This window comes from Electrona antarctica (genome assembly GCF_951216825.1).
Source record: "Electrona antarctica genome assembly, chromosome: 1".
In the NCBI taxonomy this organism is placed as follows: Eukaryota; Metazoa; Chordata; class Actinopteri; order Myctophiformes; family Myctophidae; genus Electrona; species Electrona antarctica.
Genome location: NC_136806.1, coordinates 50,212,688 through 50,234,660, shown reverse-complemented (window position 1 = coordinate 50,234,660; position 21,973 = coordinate 50,212,688). Strand labels below are relative to the sequence as shown.

At 44.1% G+C, this 21,973-nt stretch overlaps 2 protein-coding genes across 3 annotated transcripts; one reads left to right on the top strand and one right to left on the bottom strand.

The window, feature by feature from the left end:
• Positions 1 to 19,192, top strand: LOC306931438 (regulator of cell cycle RGCC). Of its 2 annotated transcripts, XM_079512839.1 has the most exons (6): positions 1 to 481; positions 793 to 847; positions 14,556 to 14,729; positions 15,794 to 15,874; positions 16,779 to 16,841; positions 18,238 to 19,192. In XM_079512839.1, exons 1-6 carry the CDS (start codon positions 422 to 424, stop codon positions 18,243 to 18,245), a joined length of 441 nt encoding a protein of 146 aa, XP_079368965.1. In that variant the 5' UTR covers positions 1 to 421; the 3' UTR covers positions 18,246 to 19,192. The 2 variants fall into 2 exon arrangements, with proteins under 2 accessions (XP_079368965.1, XP_079368966.1); XM_079512840.1 differs by lacking the exons at positions 1 to 481; positions 793 to 847 and adding an exon at positions 13,055 to 13,183.
• pcdh20l (protocadherin 20-like) lies at positions 6,883 to 10,108 on the bottom strand (the record flags this gene model as incomplete). The annotated part of the gene is made up of 2 exons (XM_079506738.1): positions 6,883 to 9,414; positions 10,055 to 10,108. 2 exons carry the CDS (start codon positions 10,106 to 10,108, stop codon positions 6,883 to 6,885), a joined length of 2,586 nt encoding a protein of 861 aa, XP_079362864.1.
• Positions 19,193 to 21,973: the final 2,781 nt, after the last annotated feature.

Genomic DNA, 21,973 nt, shown 5'->3' with positions numbered 1-21,973 from the left:
ATAACCTATAATAGCCTACCTAGTACCTACTCATGCACTTTGTGTGGCTAGATAAGGCTATGCGTTCAAGATTCTCTTGGGGGGAGACTGAGAGGATAATATTAGATTCGTCTGTCGAAAAAGTAGGCTGTTGCGTAACTTGCGTAGCCCCGAAACGTGACTGTCGAGCGTCATGTGAACCATGGCTAGCTGTTGCGTAACTTTTGCGTTTTGGTTTTGACAGACTGGCAAAATGGGGCCTGTTTGTTTGACCAGAGATCAAGCCAAGGCATTGCTTGCGGAATCTATGTTTAATTATTTTGAGGCCAAACAAACAAAAACATGTCCCCTGCCCAACATAGGCTATCAGAAGTTTATAAAGTGGGCATGGATCGAAAAAGCACAAACCGCAGCCAGATGAATCTACAACAAGTGTTATGCCATGTCGGTCTGCCAGTGTGGGACATACGATCTCCGTGGCTTTTTCGGGAATTGCTCGCAGGTAAACCCTCAAATGATGTCACAAAACACTAATTTATTCGGTTTTCCTGAATAATCTAGGCTATTATTTATTATCCCTTTTATATACACAAGCACAACAAGGCTACTGTCTGCTGCTGATGTTCAGTAGTATCAGAGTGTAGAGGTTTTGTGGAGATGTTTCTGTTAAAGATTGAATGAACACCTCTATAAGATAAGAGACTTTGCTACAGAGACATCTATTTAGTTCATTTCCCCAAACGTGGATATTGCTTTAGGCTTTTTGCCTGGCTGTCACAAACGCAATTGAATCTGTTTTCTATCTTTTAATAGCTAACTGATCAAAGACTTTGCCGCACAGACATCCACAGTTTCCACACTGCAAAAGGTAGGAACCCTGCTGTTCTGCTATTTGCTGCCTGTCATTGTGTTATGATGTGGATTTGATTCGGCTCAGCACGGCAGGCAACTGATCTCTGGATCCCTTCTGGGGCATGCTGGGGCCTGCACGGCCCGGGGCCAAAAGAACCAACTCAAATCAGTCAGGACAATTTAATGACAGTGGCCCTCATGTAGGGTTGTATAAAAAAGGCAGTTAGTGAAAGAACAAACATATAAAATAGAGTAAAGGGCTATTCTATGCCACACAGTGTTTTGCAAACATTACTGCACAGGCTTTTATAGTGGGGGGGGGAATGGGAACACAGCTCATCTGGCAAACTGGCAGTAAACTCAGGACCCGATTATCGGCTAGTGTAAGGCCACCTTAAGGAGAGGTGCTGTAGAGCCAAAGGGAACCAAGTGAATGAAAAGAAGCAGCCTCTGCACATTCAACACGCTGCAAAAAATCAGATCAAAATCAGATTTTTGCACATAGCGTGGTGTGCGGAGGCTGCTTTTTTCATTCACAGCGGGCTCATATTTTGCAGTAGCCTGGCTCCAGCCCTGAATCGCTACCATTAAGTGAAACGAAATGAAAATTCAGACTGAGTGTCAGGCTAATTTTGCAGAGCCATAGAGTAAGACAGAGTTTAAGTTACGACAACTCTGTTCACTTCATAGGGCCAGTCCAATCTTCTACATATAATAGACTTCTATTGGCGAAGAGCATTGCGAAGAGTGACAATGTCCTGGACCGGACGTTGGCAGAATGCACTGGACTCATGCAGGCAACAGCCCAGCTTTAATGATCTTAAATCCCTTTTATTTTAGATCGTTATTAGTAATAGTACAACATAACATTACAGAGACTTAACTTTGTCACTGTACAATACTTGTTGTCATGTTGCACATATGCCTAAAATTGCTGATATTTGCGCCACCCTCGTTGAAAACAATGTATTTCAAACTTGTCACTGTTCAGGCTGCATGAACAGCGCTCGAGTGCTCAGTTTTCTGCCACCTCAATGTCGTACCGCTGTCTTATGGCTCTGATATTTTGACTCTACTTGCTTGTTTTCCACACCCTATGGGACGAAGCTGAGGACAAAAAGATATACAGTTGGAGGCCATCGATATTGTCCTTTTCTTTTTGCTGAGGTTTGCGTGATCTGCGCAAAAGGACAGTTAACCCATTTTGGGCGGGAACCCCTTTTGGTGTTTTAAACATTGTTATAATTTAGCTATTGAAAAATAGCAGATCTACAAGCTCATAGCGCGCCACGAGTGGCGCGCTATGAGCTTGTAGGTCTGCTATTTTTGAAAAATCGTGAAAATATTTATTTCAGAAAACTGGAGGATTTAGAAGGATTTTTTTAAATTTTGAGGTCAGGCCTAAATGGGTCAAATGATAAGGGACAATATCGGTGGCACCCAACTGTAAAAGAGTGACACACTGTACTGCACTGTGCGGGTGGGTTGGAGGGAGGGCCCTGAGGCAGTCTCAGGTATAGGATCTGACCCTGCAGGCCCTATTGCTGGTTTATTGTGACCTCAAGGCTAATTAATCATGTTCATTGACTGTTTTTGGCTATTGGATCATTTGGATGGAAGGAGACTGACATATGAATCAATGTATTTTGTGTTATTGTGGCAGCTGATTAAGGCTTTCAGATGTGACAGGGTGGCTGTTGAATTTGATTGGATTGATCGGGGTGGTATCACTCTCACTTCCCTCTTTATCGCTCTCATTTCCCCCCTTTCCTTCATCTCTCAAAATACAATGTCCTGTTTCATGATGATTTGCTATTTTCTATGTAAATGTGGCTGATATTCATAAGCCACATTCAATACAGCATTATCCGAAAATGGTGGAGTGGGCGGTGTATAGCCCCAGGGGCACATGGCATCTCAAATATGACCACGGCTAACGTTAACCTACTCACTGATAGCCATCATAAAAGTATAGTTTTGTCAATGCATGTGTGGCTTCCCTCCATGAGCATCAATAACGTGTGTGTGTGTGTGTGTGTGTGTGTGTGTGTGTGTGTGTGTGTGTGTGTGTGTGTGTGTGTGTGTGTGTGTGTGTGTGTGTGTGTGTGTGTGTGTGTGTGTGTGTGTGTGTGTGTGTGTGTGTGTGTGTGTGTGTGTGTGTGTGAATAATATGATCATATAAGCCTAATTGTGTAGAATTATGACTTTGAATATTATATAACCTCTACTAGCTGAGTATTTGGGCCAGGGCCAATTTAATTTTGTCCATATCAATTAATGTAAACTCAATACCCCAAAACATCATCAGTTCCTGAGCTGCATAATGTGATAAAGTGACGTGTTGTGAATTCACATTAAGTTGAACAGAGCAGCGTCGTGCTCAAACGCTATCCAGCAGAAACATATCACTGGTTGCAGGCAAACTGCCCTGACCGGTGAACCCTCACAGATTTTAATTAACGTCACCTGCATGTTCAGCGTATAGGCCATGCGTGAGTGCAAGAGAGGTGCAATAGGGCGCTGGTTCTCAACGCCGGGTCCGGGGACCACCAGAGGTCCAAAAAATGTAGCCTTTTTTGTGTCTGTAACTCTTGAGAGTGTACAAATGGAACCGGTTTGTACAGAGTTAAATGAAGTATGAACATAGGGGGGTGAATATGGGGGTTCCAGTAGGCATATAGTTTAGTTGAGTGATTCTAAAGCTTTATACTTTCAAGGACCCTGAAAGATTACGACACAGACCTCCATTTGATTGTGTTTGTCTTTTTTTGAGCGGTGCACACCGCTCCAATGTTTGGGGTATGAACAATACCGCTGGGTGACCTCAAGTGGCACTGTTGAGCAACCGAGAGGCCCATTCACACTGAGCACTATAACTATAACAATACAAGTCTAACTAACAAAACTGTTCGGTATACCGTAACTATCACAATAAATGTATAGTTGCACCGCTCGGTTCACATGGGTGTTTTATTTATGTATTTTACTCTGGGACCCCAATCTATACTGTAAAAACCTCTGTGTCTCGGAGCTACACAGCCCCGTAAAGGTGTGTTCAGTCTTGGATGGTTAGAGCGGCGCGATTGCATACAAAGTCTATGCAAAGTTACGCGAGCGGGTGCGGCGCGACCTGGCGCAGCACAAACGGGACGAACCAAGGCGAATATTTAAATTCAAGTCTGAACACACCTTAAGAGTTAATTTGGACTCCTGTTGGACCCCCGAAACTGGCATTGAGAACTAGCTCTAATAAATATGAGGACTGGGACAGCACATTGTGACATCACACATCACCATGATGACAATGGCAGTTGGCGCTATCCATGGACATGAAGTGAGGCTCATCTTTCACTGCATACATAATTTAATTAGCCGGAGTGTTTGATGTTTGCTCCATGTTTATCAACAGAATAGTAGTGGGCTAATATACACAAACATATTTAGAAAGTGCCATCATAGTAGAAACTTGGCTACACACAGTATTAGTATAGTATTAGTATTAGTATAGTGCATTTACTCAGTGATGGAAAAAGTACTCAAATGTTTTACTTGAGTAAAAGTATCAATACTGCAATACTCTGTAATTCAAAATGTCCGCACTATTATTTGACAGCAGTTACTATTTACTTGAGACACTATTGACACATGTAGATTCTGCGTCTGATGATGATAATAATAATAATCTTATTGTCCTCGAAGGGATATTTGTCTTTGATTTGACATGATTGGTTGACAAGTGGTATTGCCTGCAGGTGCAAATAAATTGTCTCCCCTCGGTCCCCTACGCAAGGAGGCAGACAGATTAGCTCAGTGGTTGGAATAAGAATTAGAATTTCAGCACTTGATGCAGGAGACGCGAGTTCAAACCTGGGGTAGAATAGGAACGTTTCAGAAGCTACCTTTACATCTTCCACCACTGCAGTGCTGCCATTATGAATCACGTGAATGTGTTTATACCTGCGTGTACAATTAGTTTTGCCTGCTCCTTCCTTTGTTTTTGTTTTTGTTTTATTGCTTCTGGGCATCAGCTGTCATCCGGCATTTTTAACATCACAGCGCTATGAATTGTGGACCATTTGCCCCAAGCAAAGTCTGCATGCGAACTTACAAAGTCTCTGTGAGAGAAACACTCATACATTTGTCGTGCATGCATGATATGAAAGGGCTCTCAGTCCCATTTTATAGTGGGACAGGACAGCCCTGAACCGAGGGCTGGGCGATATATGACTTCAAATTAATAGCACGATTATTTCAAGCAGTGTACACACTACACACACACACACACTATAAACCTGCCTCTCGATCATTCGATTAACCTACATGAGAAAGATTAATTGCGTTATTGTTTATAAATATCAGTTTTGATATATTTTTGGTCATGACAAATCAGATGGTCTGGGGGGGTCACTCAATAATAAAAGCAGGAAAAGGGCCTAATGTTAAAACATGGCTAAAATGCCGACATGCAGCCACAACAGGTCTTAATCAGGGCAAACATTCAATAGAGGCTGTCAGCCATACCTGATCCCTTGCGGATTTAACCGGAATGCGCATCAAAGTCAGCGAGTGTGTAGCATGGACACTAGGCCCAAACAGAGACCCATCCTGATTCCTCTGGCTAAATGCCACTACAAGTTCTACAACCATACAAGTTCTAAAAGAAATGTTCTCAATCTGCCCAGTAGATGGCAGGCTTTCTCCTGCCTATGCAAGCAAGTACCAGTCAGGCTTTCTCCTAAAATAGAAATATCTCAGTAAACCATTAGGTTGCTCATTCTGTTGTAATTGTTCACCAGGGGTTGAATGCAGTTACTGGCAAGCTGCACATGGTGTTTCATAACCTTGCACTGGGATATTTTAGAAGTTAAATTACTTGACTTTTTTTTTTAAAAGCAGGGTACGTGGATCCGAGGGAAGGTAGACAGAGAGGTCGGGAAAACAGAGAGGCCTATCTCTGGGTAAAGTGTTGCTGCTGTTTGTCTCAGCTGCATTCTGACAACCAAGAGGATTCATCTAGAGTCTTACAGAGCAGCATGAAGCACTTAACCCCTTATTATCCTGTTCGCCCGCAATTCACTATCAAAGAACGTCAGCGCGAGAGGCACTCTTTTGTAGTTCCTTTGAACACAGCGTGATGTCGTTTCAAAACTCGTCCATCTAAGGGAAAGAAAGAAAGAAAGAAAAAAGCAACGTAGCTGGTTGAAGTTGTAGCGTTGGGTGCGATCCAGCACAGGTGTGCTCAGTGCTGGGCGAGAAGAGGTGCTATCGTATGACAGGAGCATTGCTGGAGGGACGTGTGTGCGTGTGCGCGTGCGTGCGCCTGCCTCCCGGGCCTGCTCAATATACCTCCACAAGAGACTTTCACCACCTCCCCACCAGTGGAACATTAAACCCCTTTGTGCGTCTAAATACCTGAGACTCCACATTACTAAAAGTGGGAAATCTGAGAAATCCCTGATCAACTTGGTAGACAATTACCTGAGCCTCCTCAGGGTCATGGGTAGTAGCTAATCCCCAGGTAGAAGGACTAAAATTACTGCTCTTATGGCAACTTTTTGGGGCTTCAATATTTTCTAATCTACAGAGTGATGGATGACACAGCTGTGCTCTATATCTCCGCAACGGGTACTTCACGTTTATTCCTTCCTTCTGCAGTCTTTGCTTGTGCTTGTAGTTTTATAATTGATATTAACATCTCACAAGTGCAAACACATTTAAAAGCTAATGTCAGATTACCTCCTGTTGCTTGTTTTGGCACAGATGTGGCATGCGCCATGTGTATTTGTTTTTCTGACTACTGGGCTTGTTTACTTACAGCTTAATCAAGTCTACTTTTTATTTATTTTTGTAAAGCTATGATTACCTCTCCATTCAGAATAATTAACAGCATTTAGTCATGAAAATGGGAATACTTACTCACACATAAATACTTGAAAATGGATTTTATTCTTGGGCTTAATGTACAAAGATTTCAAATGCAGTATGTATGTATGTGTAGAAATATGCATATACCGGTATACACAAACACCGATTACTTCCCCCACCCCCCTATTACTCATCAGAGCAGTATTTCTCTTCCAGCCTGAGTGGAATGTCATTATGTCCCCTCCTGCTCCACTGTGCACGTCTTCGCCTCTGTTTCAGGTAGAAAACAGCTGTCACCACACACAGACAGATGGATGCGAGCATCATACCCGACCCGACCAGCAGCGTCAGCTGCGCCTGGTTGGCGGTCCCCTCCTCCGGCAGCTCACAGACGGGCGCCTCGGTGGGGGTCTGAGCCAGCCGGTACGGCAGAGAGCGAGGAACGCTGTCCAGGCGGCAGGGTCCTATGGACTCGTTGACCAGCAAGTTGACCCACACGGTGGTGTGGAGCGGGGACGGCTTGCCCCCGTCGCTGACCACGACGAACAGGTGATGCATGCCCAGGTCCTTCCCCATCAGATGCTGGGCCAGCGTGATGTTTCCGGACCTGGAGTCCAGCCGGAAGGGGCTGCTGCTGTGGTGGGCTGGCTGCCGTGCTGCGATGGTGTACGTGATGTCAGAGTTCAGTCCAGAGTCCTGGTCGACGGCATATATCTTTGCGACCATGGCGCCCGCCCTCGTCGACGTAGGGACGGTCAGACAGGACAGGTTGCTGTTGGGAAGGATGACCTTTGGCTGGTTGTCATTGACGTCTTCCACAAAGACCGTCACCCTGGCGACGGAGGTCAAGGGGGAGGGACGGCCGTTGTCGGTGGCCACGAGGTACAGCTCGTAGCGGTCCTCTGTCTCTCTGTCCATGGTGGCGGTGCAACGCAACGTCCCGTGGGCATTGTCCACCACGAAGGCTCCGCTGCCGTTGACGACGCGCACCTCCGCACGCCCGTTCTCCCCTTCGTCCGGGTCCGTCACCCCCACCCTCCCCACCGGGGCGAGCGCCGGCACGTTCTCGGGGACAAAAAAGATGAAGTGTGGGGTGAGGAATGCGGGCGCGTTGTCGTTCTGGTCCAGGACCCGGATGCACACCGTCGCCGCCGACTCCAGCAGAGGAGACCCTCCGTCCCTCGCCAGCACGGTGAGCGTATGCACGTCCTGCCGCTCCCTGTCCAGCGGGACAGACACGGACAGCCGGCCCGTCACGCGGTCCATTTTGAATATGGCGGCCGTGTGCTTGCCCAGCCTGTAGGTCACCTTGCCGTTGTGGCCGCTGTCCGCGTCCGCCGCTCTGATCTTCAGCAGCGACGCCCCGGGCTCGTTGTTCTCCTCCACCTCCAGCTGGTAGTGAGAGCGTGGGAAGCGAGGGGCGTTGTCGTTGACGTCGACCACCAGGACCCTTATCGCTCGCCTGGAGTGTGGCGCCACGACGCCTTCGGCCGGCAGCCCTACCGCCACCACCGAAATATCATATTCCCTTTTCATCTCGTAATCTAAGGGCTTCGCCGTCGACAGAAGATACTTGCCATTCTGCAGGCTTAAAGTGAAAGGCCCCTCTCCTTCGATGGACAGAGACGTGCCTTTCAAGTGGCCGTCCCCCCCCAGCTCCAAGAGAGCCAAGACAGTGGGGGGCTGGTTCTCGGGTAACATTATAGTCGCGTTTTGATGCTCCGCTATGAACCCGATCTTTATTGCCGGCACTTGGCCTGCCGCAGGGAGCACGGATATGGTTACCCGAGTGTCTGTTGGGGGGCAGTGATAGCCGCTGGCTAACACTTTCAACACCAGCTCCTCGAAGCTGTCACTCTGCAGGTCCTGTGCGAGTGTGATGTGCCCCGTGCGACTGTCCAGCCTAAACAGCTTCCTGGCCCGCTCAGAGACTTTGGGACTGAAAGAGTAGCTGATGGCGGCGTTGGGGCCAACGTCCTGGTCTGTGGCGACGACCCGAGTCACCGCCGTGCCCCGGGGGGCGTCCCCTGGGACGGTGACGCTGCGGGGTCCGTCGGAGGTGAAGCTCGGACAGTTGTCGTTAATGTCAGTCACTCTGACGGTCAGACTCGCTGTGGCACTTAGAGGAGGGAAGCCACAGTCGGAGGCCACCAGGGTCATCTGATGCTCAGCCCGGGTCTCTCTGTCTAAGGGTTTTTCCACTACTAACATCATGACGTGGCCTTCTTCCACTGTTAAACTGAAAAGGCCGTCGGAACCTTCGAGGCGGTAGTGCACTTCTCCGTTAGGCCCGGTGTCTCTGTCCTGGGCCTGTTCGTCCAAAAGAAAACGGGTCCCCACCGCCACGTCCTCCGACACGCTCAGGTGGATCACGTCGTTTTCGAAGCGAGGCACGTTGTCGTTTATGTCCTCCAACACCACGAGAAACTGTATGAGGTCTCCGGAGGGCCCGACGATGGCATTGTGTGGGAGGACACATTCCTTAGCTTGCGTCTCCTCAGGGCAGAGCGCCTCGCGGTCCAACTTTTGCTCCGTGGTGTAGAGTTCCCCCGTGTTCCCAGCCATCCACAGGTAGTCCTGGGTCAGGAGCTGGTATGGAGGGGGGAAGTCTCTGCTGATGGTCCCGACTCGGATGCCAGCCTCCCTCTCCTCTGGAATGGAAAACCGGACATCAGAACCACACAAAATCAGCCTGAGATGCAGAATGACCAGCACACTCTAATGGAGAAAATAAACAGGCGTTAACTTGCAGGAAAGTACACCAGCACAATGAAAATGATAGACAGATTACAGTATACAGTTAGTATTTACTGTGTGTGTGTGTGTGTGTGTGTGCGCGTGCGTGCGACCGTGCGTGCGACCGTGCGTGCGTGCGTGCATATATATCCCCAGATAATGATATGGTGGCATTTATGCCTCAGTGAGCCCTTTTAAAAGCACTAACATGTGTTGAAGGAAATGTGATACCCCTCAGCCTCCATGAACCAATTACTCAAACCCGCAGGACTTATCAAATGACTAATCAAATCTTGGCTGTTACAAATGAATATTCACGTTCGGACATCATGGCTTCTAGATTTTCCGAGATATTCTAATTAGCCGTTTGCTCGTTAAGTACAGAGGCACTCGAAGGGTATCACTTTTCATACAGTCCGTGACATGAAAGCGACCATGTAACCTAACACAACCACTCAAGGACACTTCGCCATGCCGCTTCAAATATTATACTATACTTTCGCCCTAAGATTAGGTAACCAGACGATCTTTTTTTGCATCAAATCAAAAGGCGTTCAAGCATGTGTCAAAACATTTTGGTTGTTTTCTTCCAGATTAAAAGTGTTATTTTGGATTCACTAACCTGCAGTAGTCCAGCCCGGCGGTTCATATTATCTGGAGACCCATGATGGCCCATAGCCCTCATTCATGGTAACGGAGTTGTTTGCCAGAGAGTGCGAGTGCCGAGAACAGCCAGGTAGGTGCCTCCTGTACCTGGCTGCGGTCACTGAAGGAGGCCCCTCCCCTACAACACCTTACATGGACAACGGCTTAAGGCTGATTCATACTTCATCCTACGATGGTGTCGCGTGCCAAAAACACCCGATCTACAAGGCCATAACGCGCTGTGACCTTGTAGATCGGGTGTTTTTGGGCACGTAACACCACTGTGCGGCAAAGCATACATTTGCCGGTAGTAGAATGTTGAGCCAATACAGCAGGTTCCTCAGGTTCTTTTTTTAAATATAGGAAAGAGTAAACTGAGACACTGATTGTTTAAACTGTGTGTGTGTGTGTGTGTGTGTGTGTGTGTGTGTGTGTGTGTGTGTGTGTGTGTGTGTGTGTGTGTGTGTGTGTGTGTGTGTGTGTGTGTGTGTGTGTGTGTGTGTGTGTGTGTGTGTGTGTGTGTGTGTGTGTGCGTGCAATTATTCATTAGGAGGATTACTGATTACTAAGGGAATGGAATCCCTGGGCACCACTTGAGCCCTACGTATATGTCACAAATGGCAGATCTAAAGCTATTTGCTATTTTTAAATGTATTGCCTAATATGTCCTAAATAGGGATGCCATGTTGCTTAAAACTTTGAGCAGGATTATGCTATAATACAGCCCCCCCCCCCCCCTCCGCCCCGACCCCCCCCCCCCCCCCCCCCCCCCCTCTTCTTAATTATTTTCTCTTTCTGAGAAATAAATAAATTAATAATAATAATCATTTCACCCTGTATACCTGTGATGTGACAATTATGTTTATTCCGATTAAGGGCTGCAAAAACCAACAGGAAAACGTTAGGTGTTCACAGCTTGGTCCCGTCCTCTGTGTGATAATATAGCTTTGGCTTTGTTTCCCTTTTTTATTTGTCCTGTGAAGCAATGTATTTGTCTCATCACAATCTGTACTTCCACAAAAGAAAAGCTGTGCAGTTTACGCTTCCATAATATGCACTGCAGGTCTTTATAATGCTGTTAAAAAGCTCTGCTGTCTTTCACAGCAATGTGATGTCTATAATTCTGTATGCATTACAAAGTACAACAAGACATGCTCAACAATAATGTTTAGGTTTGTTTAGTTGCATATGCACCTCAAGAAGGTACGTTGGCTACTTGTTCACACATGTATGTTATTTATAGATAAACATATAGGCTACTGTTCCCTTTTGCACAGATGTAAAGTTATTAACAGTGGCATTGTTGGCTGGCTGCTATAATGGTCAGATATACATATGGCACCCTACTGTGAGTGGTCAGACCTTGTGCCCTTTGTATTTTTCTTTTATTGAGATGAGAGGGAAGGCTTTGGAGGAGCCTAAATGATGGAATTAGTATTATTATCTCTGGGGACTTGCAGAGCAGAACATTGTGCATGCCCATAGCTACTCATTTTTCAAAAAGTTTTAAAATTAAAGTGTATTATTAGTAGCCTATTATTATCTCCATGGTTACCTCCTGTACTGTTGTCCCATTTCTTTGTTCTAAACTGCACTTTTCAAAGCCATCAGGAAATCCAGAGACTACCACAAAACATTTCAACGGTTTCTGAATTCAAATATTTCACACTTATATTCACTCATACTGTAATAATAATAATAATAAACTTTATTTACACCTTGCCTTTCATGACAAATGCAGCGCTTTACAGAGCAGTGAAAAGAGAGAAGCAGAAAAGTATAGTAGCATTAGAACAAAGGCAAAGACAGTAACACTAAATAATAGCAAAGAACATAAAATGGCAGCAAATCGGGTATAGAACAGTGAATACAGTACATGAAAAAGAAGAAAAAAAGATTTTAAAAGCTCATCTAAAAGCAAGAGTGTGTAGAAGTAGGTCTTGAGCTGTGCTCTAGAGGCTGCCTGTCTAAGGTATAGTGGGAGTTTATTCCAGGCCGTCGGCCGGCACATTCATATTCACTCATGCATTCACTCTTTGTTGACGGTATATCATCATATTCACTGTTGATGGACTATGTACATATTATCCAGATCACTTTTGAAGGCCAGTTGACACACTGTACATATACTGGACAGACAACAGCGAATATGAGACTGTCTATCATATACCTCTCCCTCTCGCCCGTTCTGGTTATAAATTAGATTATTTTATAGACCGTTAACTGTCTTGTCAGACTATTAGTCCATGTATTTGTATTTATCTAGATTGAATTTTATCTTGCTCACATCTCTCTTACCCTGGCGGGTATAAGAGTAGGGCGATAAGAATGAGATCAAAGACAAACCAAGGAGGTAATGCCTGCATCTATCTATACTGCGTGGGTTTCATGCTTTAGTGCTGTATGTTGGCTGCCAAGACACCTGAATTTCCCCACAGGGTCCCAGATCGATGGAGGTTTATCTTATCCGACTTAATTGTTTTCTTTGCACTCGATTTACGTGACCATTTACCCTGTCGTTTGTTATCCAGGGTTCATCACGCCATTCACTCTGAACTAGCACTCTCTAAGTCGCCCTCATGGATAAGGGTGTCTGCTGTGCTGAATGCCTAAATGTGTTTGTGAAGGAGACATACAGCAACACTTTATCATTTAAATCAGCACTGAATTGTACTTAATTGAGTACTGCATTTAAGCAATGTTTTTTTTTTAGTATGTGTACTTTACTTTAATATTCTTTCTTTCTTTCTTTCTTCTCCCTCTCTCCCACCCATGTTGCATAAGTTTCTATTCCTGTCCCACAGTACTGTAACGGTACCATTACGCAACCCCCCCCCCCCCCCCTTCCCCCGCCCCCTTTACAGTAGCCTAAACTTTCCGCACCGTCCCCATAACTTCCTCCCGTCATCAGAGGCTGTTCTGTTCAATGATTGGTTGCTTGTGTTCACCGCTCATTCCGTTACTCCATGCTACGTGACGCCCGACCTCGACCTGTCATCTTCAAAGCCCCGTGTGCGTTCAGACAGAGCAGCTGTGTTCTTCTATTAGCACTTAGCAGCCATTAATACATTTATTTCTTCAACAATGTCCACGGAGAAAATTGCAGGTGAGTCCTAAGGTTCTGCTTGAGTGTTTGCTCTCGCTACAATTGCATTTAATAGCCCACTGAGTTTGTTTGAGCCTGAAACTTGTAGAGCGTGTTTAGAGTTTGAATGAGCTCATTTTCATGTCAGTTTGTTGTAAATCGCATTAATCAGTCAGATGGATTAAAGAATGGAATAGTTTCAAACAGCCTATAGGCTATGCAGCAGTTTGCAGCTTAATTTCCCCAATGTTATTTCACAAATAGCCTATAATTCAACTAGACACGTATTTTCCCTTGTTGATAGATCAGCCGTTTTTTGAGAATAGGCTATAACTGATAAATAAATAAATAAACAAACGCAACCGCTGGGATTAAACTTGTATTGGCTCACTAGTCACTGCGGTGCATGTCACTGTTCCAGCAGGCTGCATCATTGATTGGCGGAGAAGAAGGAAAACAAAACACTCCAGTGGTGTGGTGGTGGAAGAAATGTGGCCTATTCAGATTTATTTTGTACTTTTAAGTTATAAAAGTAGAAATGTATACTTTATTACAAGTAAAAGGCCTGTATTAAAAATGTTACATTAGACGATTGATTGATTGAAATATTTATTAACAGTTTGCAGAATTACAGTACATTTCAAGCACAACTCAATACAAAGACTGTTAACTGTTAACTAACTGTGAGTGGACGTTACATTAGACTACTTTAGAGGAAAGTCAGCTGAAAGTACAACATATATTGGCATTAGCATACACTGCCTAGTAAAGTATAGGCACACATTTTAAAGAGTTTTCCATAGAGGCAAATTGAAATATTGTAGCCTACAATTATTTAATTTAATTATTTTCTTGTTTTGTATACTTTTTGTGGGGGGTGAAACGAAACTAAAAAACCCCATCATGCATCATGAATAGCCGGTACATTTACTTTTAGTAGCTTGCTCACACAAAAGTAGCAACATTTTTTGTTATTTTTAAGTAACAGTTTTGCACATAAAGTTTCCACCTGACAGACAGTATTTCCACCACTCTCATTGATCGGCTGCACTCCACCATATCAGAGAGTTATTTCAGTTCATGTTTCCCTCTAATCTTGCAAAGATTTTAAATCTGGTATAGCCTACTATTTAAATAGTTTTGAGAAAAAAATCCTGCTTGTCCCAAAGTGACTGCATGCAAAACATTGCAGCTATTTGTTTCAAAAAGGTTAATACCCTGTACTGTATATATAATGTGCATAGCTCTGTGTGCACAATGCTGTACACCCTCCAACTGGTGTACAGCATTGTACCATTTTCAACAGTTTTTATTATAGTTTGACACATGCTTTGGCAATGTAAATGTATGTTTTCTCATGCCAATAAAGCTCATTTGAATTGAAAATGGTCAGATTTGGACCTGGAGCTGGGGGAACTGCTGCAGGAGTTCCAGGATGTGGTGGAGGAGCTGAAGGCGCCCTCCTCCTCCCAGAGCAACCTTCTCACATACCAACGTCTGCTGAAGGACGCCAAGAGTCGCTTAGGAGGGGGAGGGGACGACAGTGGAGTTGAAGACTCCGATTACAGTGAGTAACTAAACAACAATTAGAATACATAATAATGCCCAATCCTTCTGTGAAAAAATAGAATTATGCATTTGAGCTTGTATATTTGCTATTTTCAAATGGCCGATGGATATAGGGTTAATATGGTTAAACCGATTTAGCTGACCCCACTTTGAGAACCACTGGGCTACAATGAGGCGAGTAGGAAGGGGACATGCTGTCATGTGCGTCATTTGCCCATGCGTCACATGAAATGAAACCAAAAATAGGACACATTTATTAGAATCATCAGTTCGCCGGCAACAATGGCTTTGGCGCACTATGCAATGAACTGTAATTATTGCATGGACTTTATAGCCTATCTTTTGGTTTGTCTATAGTTAGGAGATAGAAGTGTTTTGGCTGTGTTTGCTGCCATGATGAAACCCCACCTCACTACATTGCATCATGCAAGCTCAGCATCAGTCAGTCGCACACTTAGAGCACGTCACCGCCCGTGAACCATTGTTTGCATTTAATCGTGTACAATTATGGGCAACCCATGGACTATTATAGAAGATTATTGCTTTTTATCATTTCTACTCTCTGACCTACTCTTTTTGTCTTTATTGTTTCTTCCTGCCCCCCCCCCCCCCCCTCTCTCTCTCTCTCTCTCTCTCTCTCACTCACTCACTCACTCACTCACTCACTCACTCACTCTTTTTGAGAGTCTGGCATTCAGAAATTAGCCAAGTCTATGAGACTTTTAACGTTTTAATGTAATTTCTTAACAAACAGCACCCCCCCCCCCCCCCCCCCCCAAAAAAAAAAACAGGACCCCAGCCAAGTCTATGGACTTTTAATGTTTTCTTTTAAGCAGTGACGTCATGTGGCAGCCACAGTGGGCGTCTGTCTGTCTGTCTGTCTGTCTGTCTGTCTGTCTGTCTGTCTGTCTGTCTGTCTGTCTGTCTGTCTGTCAGTCAATTTAGTCAGTTCATTTCAATAAAGGCAAAGATATTGGCATACGAAAACATAGGTTTTCATGGCCCAATGCAAGTGTCAGAAACATAAACACAATGCCTGTCTCTGTCTCTCTCCCCCCCTAGGCAGCGAGGCTTCCCTTGCTAACAGTCTGAATGCCAGCGAGGAGGAGCTTCACACAGCAGGCATAACGCTGGCACCAAAAGGTAGAACAACAACTGACTGTGTTGTCTTCAGCGATGGCTATCTGACTGACTGTGTGTCCACGTTCACTGTTATGCACACAAACAGCACACAGACATTTGCATGGGGATTGTCCTGTGTCTTCTTTACACAACAATGCTTAGTAGCATCTCCTAGGTCTCTGCAGGAGCTGGGACGGGTGGGATTAACACTCAGACACTGTGTGTGTGTGTGTGTGTGTGTGTGTGTGTGTGCGTGTGCGCGCGCGCAATCTCCATGGATGAAAACATTCGGAAGGTGATTAGGCGGTTCGTCAGCACAGACTTTATGTCATTACTGTTGGGTTAAATATTCATATATATTCATACTCTTTTATCATTGTTTAAATAGGCCTATTTATAAAGCCCACACAGACAGACTTAAGTAAACACATTCATTTTAGGCGAACATTTCCCCCCACATTTTTTTCAGAGAAAATAAAAGCTGATCTACAACCCATCACCATGCAATGCGTTGTGAGCTTGTAGATCACCTATTTTTGCATGACATTGTCGATGAAGCGTAGAATATGGCATTAAACCATGAATAAAAGGGAGAAAAAATGGAGATACAAGGATTCTGACACGATTAGATGCAGACAAATACTGCCGAGTGGTTGCATCAAGCCGGTTAAGAGGTTTCGTCAAGTTTTATGCGGACATTCATTTTATTTCCATTATGAAAGCATTTGGGGTCTTATGCAACTCAGAGAGCTACTTTAGCTCACCGCTTTAGGTCCAAAGGAAATACCACTGAACTTAGCTGAGTTTCTCCACAGAAATGTTCCATTCTGTGTTTTCTCTCTCTCTCTCTCTCTCTCTCTCTCTCTCTCTCTCTCTCTCTCTCTCTCTGGTTTCTAACATTCTATCCTCTCCTCTCTTCCTTCAGCTAAGCTGGGAGACACGAGGGAACTTGAGAGTTTCATTGACAGTCTGGACCGGGAACTCGCTGGTACGTACTTATTGAAAGAATGACGGCACTATCACGGCACGCTCCGTTTATTCCCTTAGTTCAGTGGTTCTCAAACTGAGGTCCTGAGGGTCCCCAGCAATATGAGGGAACGGTTGTATTATTATTTATAAGGGAGAATATATATATATCTACTGTTATTTCCCTATCTATAGACAGTTAAAGAACTCTTTAATAAATCTACCCCAGTTTTTGTTGTCCAGCACCATGTATACCGGTAATTATGAGGATGTTCATATCCTCCCTGTCTTTATGCTTTGTAAATATTCAGCAGAATGTTACTTTAAACTTGGCATCCTTCTACTATATAATTATTATTATTATAATGCGATTCATTCATATCTGCCTGACAGCAACGGTATAAGGCTTAAGTGGTTAAACTAAGTATACGCTGGTGAGTGGCAGTGCTGGAAAAAGTACTCGCATGTCTTGCTTATGTAAAAGTTTCAATACTGCAATATAGAAATAATCCGTTACAAGTAAAGGTCCAGAATTCAATATTTAATATAAAAAAGTAGTGTAGTATAAGTACAACATTTGGATTTGAGATGTAGTGGAGTGGAAGTAAAAGTATTTTAAAAGCAAATGTACTTGGTTAATTTCCACCACTGGTGAGTGGTAGTTGATAAACTACACACAGTGGGCTGCATAGGACTATAGGGTGGGTTAGAATATGACAGATCACATGTCCATTATAGCTATAGAGATACAGACCCAACTGACCCACCCTCTATGTTCATTACCTGTGTAGAGATACAGGCCCACGCCCCCATAATATGGGGGCGTGGGCCCCTTATAGTCCCTTATCGCGGAGACCCCCCCCCCCCCCCCCTCTCTCTCTCTCTGTCTCTCTCTCCTCCTGTGTAAATGCCATGTCTGCATGGGGGGACTCAGGTGGGTTATCTGCTAAGCCCTCAGCGATAATGGCCCTCTGGACTGCTATCAGAACTAAGGCTGTAGTGTTTCAGTGCATGTACACACAAAAACACATATACACGTACACAAGCATGCGCAGATGCAGCCCCCCCCCCCCCCCCCCCCCCCCCCCACACACACACACACACACACAGTATGTGTGTGCATTAGTGCTGGCTTGTTTATATGAGTGCATTCGTGACATTGTGTACACATATATATATACTTGTACTTATTTTTAATTGTTTTATTGACCTGTTATTTGTTCATGTTTTATTGTTTCTGATGTCTTGATGTTTTGTTGTTTTGATGTTTTTATGATTACTGTTTTATAACCTGTCTGTAAAGCACTTTGTAACTATATGTTTGGAAAGGTGCTATACAAATAAAATGCATTCATTCATTCATATACAGTGTGACTGACTGCATGCATTGTATTTTGTCTCCTGAACGCTGTGGACAGAGATGTGAGCAGAGAGAGAGACGCGCAGAGCAGCAGGACAGGGAGAGGAGAGGAGAGGAGGCCAGAGGCGACATGCCAGGGCTGAACGCTTCACATCTGAACCACAGCGAACGCTCCCTCCCCATGTTCTCTCCCTGTCCGCTCCGCTCCACTACAAGGGAAAAGGTTAACAACAGGAATTAAAAGGGCATTGGGTTCTCCAACAGACGGTGGAATAACAGCAGTAGTACCCTCTGCTGCAACACTCCGCTGAGACACTCGGAAACACAGCGGCCCGCAGCGCCCAACCAGATGTGTGACATATTCAAGAACCCAGACCCACATAGCCTCTCCATCTGTCAGGCTGCGTCATAGAACAACCAGCGAGAGCACTGTTTCCCCAAACAGTGGGTCGGCCCATTTGTGGGTCGCGGACACATTTTTATGGGTTCCCTTTATTTTTGGTTTCCTACAATTAGTTATTATTTTAAATAATATTCCCAAAAAAGCTACATTTTTAATTAATTAAAAACAAAATTCTAAGAAATTCCAATTAGAAAACAAATGTTTGATAAGGAGTGAAAATAGCCGATCTGGGTCCCGGGCAAACTATTTTCACTTTTGGGCCATGGGCTAAAACGTTTGGGAATCACTGGTCTAGAGGTTTGAGGGCTTGTTTCTGTTCATATGAAATTCGCTCAATACAACAATTATAAGCCCTAAATACTCCTGGCTCATTTTGTTCAAGTTTTGTTTAGTTACCGGCGCAGAGCAAATCTCACTATTTATGGATTCAGGTCAAATTATATTTACATTCCAGACATACAGTATGAAATGTACAGTTATTGTTAATATTTGTGTTTAATATTGTAAAGTATTTTGTATAGCTGCACATGACATTTTTACTAAGCGTTGATATTGTACAGAGGACTTCACGATACATATCAATAAAGTTTTCTTTTCTTGTTTAATTATATTTGGCTTTGGCGTCATATGTTTTACTTAGTCATTTGATCTAGCACACTACACACAGGGCTGAATATCCTTCATGCTACTATATTTGGTGTATCCCTGGGTTGTCAGTTTTGATAATAAGCATTTCATTTTTCTTGAAATACTTCCTACTAACGCTGAAGAAGAATGGCAGTCCGTGTGACTCCGCCGCCACCAAGCCTAAAACAGGGATGCTCGGAGTGTCACAGCACATGACAGTGGAGCCTTTCACCCACTTCTCTCTGTTTGTGCCGGTGCCTCTGCATGCCTTTCCTGATTATGCTTAGAGTTGACTTGAGTTTCACTTCTGCCACCGCGTCAGGAAGGCCATAAATTTAGCTCCGACACTGGCTGAAGACAGCTTAAAATGGGGAAGTGTGTCATTTCGAAATTAAATAGGTGACTGCACACTGTCTGCCGTTGACGTTTCGGAATAATGTATACACATACTGTAAGACATAACTACACAGTATACTGTTCCATGGGGTCCAATTCAACCACACATGGATATCAAATACATATTTTTAGGAGGTCATGAAAAAAAAATGTGGTGCTGGTGTTTGACTTTCAACACGATAAATTCTATCAAAAATCTAATAAGGGGCAGGAGATGCTGTATCTATCTATAAATGCACCAAGTCTCTGTCGGTCTGTGTGTGTGTGTGTGTGTGTGTGTGTGTGTGTGTGTGTGTGCTGTTAATCCACGTAACTCGAGAACTCAAATTCGACACACACGTTCCACACCCGCCCGGTGTCGAGTCAGTCGGACCCATGGTTGTCCAGAACCGCCCCAAAAAGGCTTCTGCCCGGGCTCTGGACAGGGCCCCTGCCCAGGGTCCATATATGGAGCTGGCCTGTTCTGACATAATTCTGACATCTCCATAGACTCCATATTTGGGCATGCCTGACAAAGAACTCCATGGGCATGAAAATGACACAGACATAATATCTGGGTGGGGCAAGCATTTCCAACTTGCATCGTTCCAAGTAGGCCAGTGCCCAACGGGCACCGCTGTAGAGGCTCCAATGAGCACCGCTCTAGTATGAGTAAATTTGTCTGATGCAGAGCCATTTTCTATAGCCATTGTATTTTATTTACATTGTATTTTATAGCACAGTACCTTGAGGACCTCAGAAAATTGCATTTTGCTTCTTGTACCTGTATGAGTCAGAGTAGTGGCAAATAAACCTTCTTGATTCTTGACAATCCCACAAAACAAGACGTGAAATAAGTCCAGCATAATATAATTTAAAACAAATGCAGGCACTATTCAATGATTTGGCAGTAGTTGGGTTTGTTTCACATATACTTTGCTGTATGACACCAGCAAATTTTAGTTTTAGTCATACTAAATATAAGACTTTTGTCAACTAAATCTACAGTTGATTTAGTCGACTAAAATGTATTTTGGCGGGCCTTGATGCCATTGTAATGACTGTTTTTACACTCTTCAATTCAATTCAAAATAACATTTTAGTCTAGTTTTTATTTGTTGACGACATTGTCAGTATATTTAGTCTTATAGTTTTAGTCATCATAGCTTAGTTTTCATTTAGTTTTCATCAGTGAAAAAAGGTAGTTTTAGTCGACGAAATCAACACTGTGTGACACACAGTAAAAATATTCATGCATTGTCTTTCTTTACATTTCTAAAGCAGGATGGATGTTTGTCATTCTAGTCTTGTGTAGGTGACTGTGGTGACATATGACTATACAGTACTTTACCGCAAGGACAGGAGATCGTGCCACAAATCTTGTACTGGTTCCTGTTACAGGATAGAAGCAGGAAATGCCCTGAGCTGAGTGTTGTTGAAATGAAATGAAAATGAAATGCTAGTGATGGTGAGGGTTGTTGGGTTGTTTTGGAAGTGCGTCATTGCTGCATTGAGAGGGAAACAATGTTATTCCTTTCAGTGGATTTTACTTCGCTATTGTTAGTCATCAACAGGCAAACCAGATTTGAAAACGGTGGCTCAGGGGCAGAGTAGCCGATGGGAACCACAAGGTTCCCAGTTCGATCCCGGGCTCCCCCAGAGTTGCTGTCGAAGTGTCCTTGAGGAAGACGCTGAATCCCTAATTGCTCCCGATGGTGCCTTGCATGGTTTCCTCAGCCATTGGTGTATGAATGTGTGAAAATGTAATGCACAATCTATGTAAAGCCCATTGGATAAAGACGCTATAGAAATGCATCATTGTAATTGTTGATGGATAATTTTGAGTTATTAGATCTGTAGATCTGTTATTTTTGGTGGATGGTAGTTTCCATGTTCTCAATAACTATGTATTTCTCATGCCCTGTATCCCACTGAGTTTACATATCATTTCTGCCCCAGCGTAAAACAGATAGTATTAAATCTCACTCTCCCCCATTCAGCGAGTAAGATAAAAGATTGTTTTCTCCTGTTTGACGTCTTGCATTATCTGCCCCTCTGGTGAAAAACATGTTATTCGGCCTTGGTACGGTGCTAGAGCAGACAAATTGTCTCCTAGTTACGTTAGCTGGTTGTCAGTAACTTGGGCTGTGAACTACATTTACTTAAAGAACTACGATTCCCTAATTTGCCACGTATCCCAAGTAGGCCTCCCGGCAATAGGTGTCGCCATAATTCACTTTTTGATTACCCTCTGAACTCCTAATGCATTACTTCCCCATGTGAAAAGGATGTTATGACTTATGTAGTATAAAATGTTGTCACTGATGATGTGTCAGTGAGAGATCTTTTTAACGCTGTACGGACCTGCCATTTCTCTCCCGATGTGATT

Bases quoted from the DNA above. Each gene is read 5' to 3' on its own strand.
- LOC306931438 (XM_079512839.1), top strand. From the start codon at position 422: ATGTCGGTCTGCCAGTGTGGGACATACGATCTCCGTGGCTTTTTCGGG. The intron at 482-792 runs GTAAACCCTCAA...ATCTTTTAATAG, and splicing joins TTTTCGGGAATTGCTCGCAG to CTAACTGATCAAAGACTTTG. The intron at 15,875-16,778 runs GTAGAACAACAA...CTCTTCCTTCAG, and splicing joins CATAACGCTGGCACCAAAAG to CTAAGCTGGGAGACACGAGG.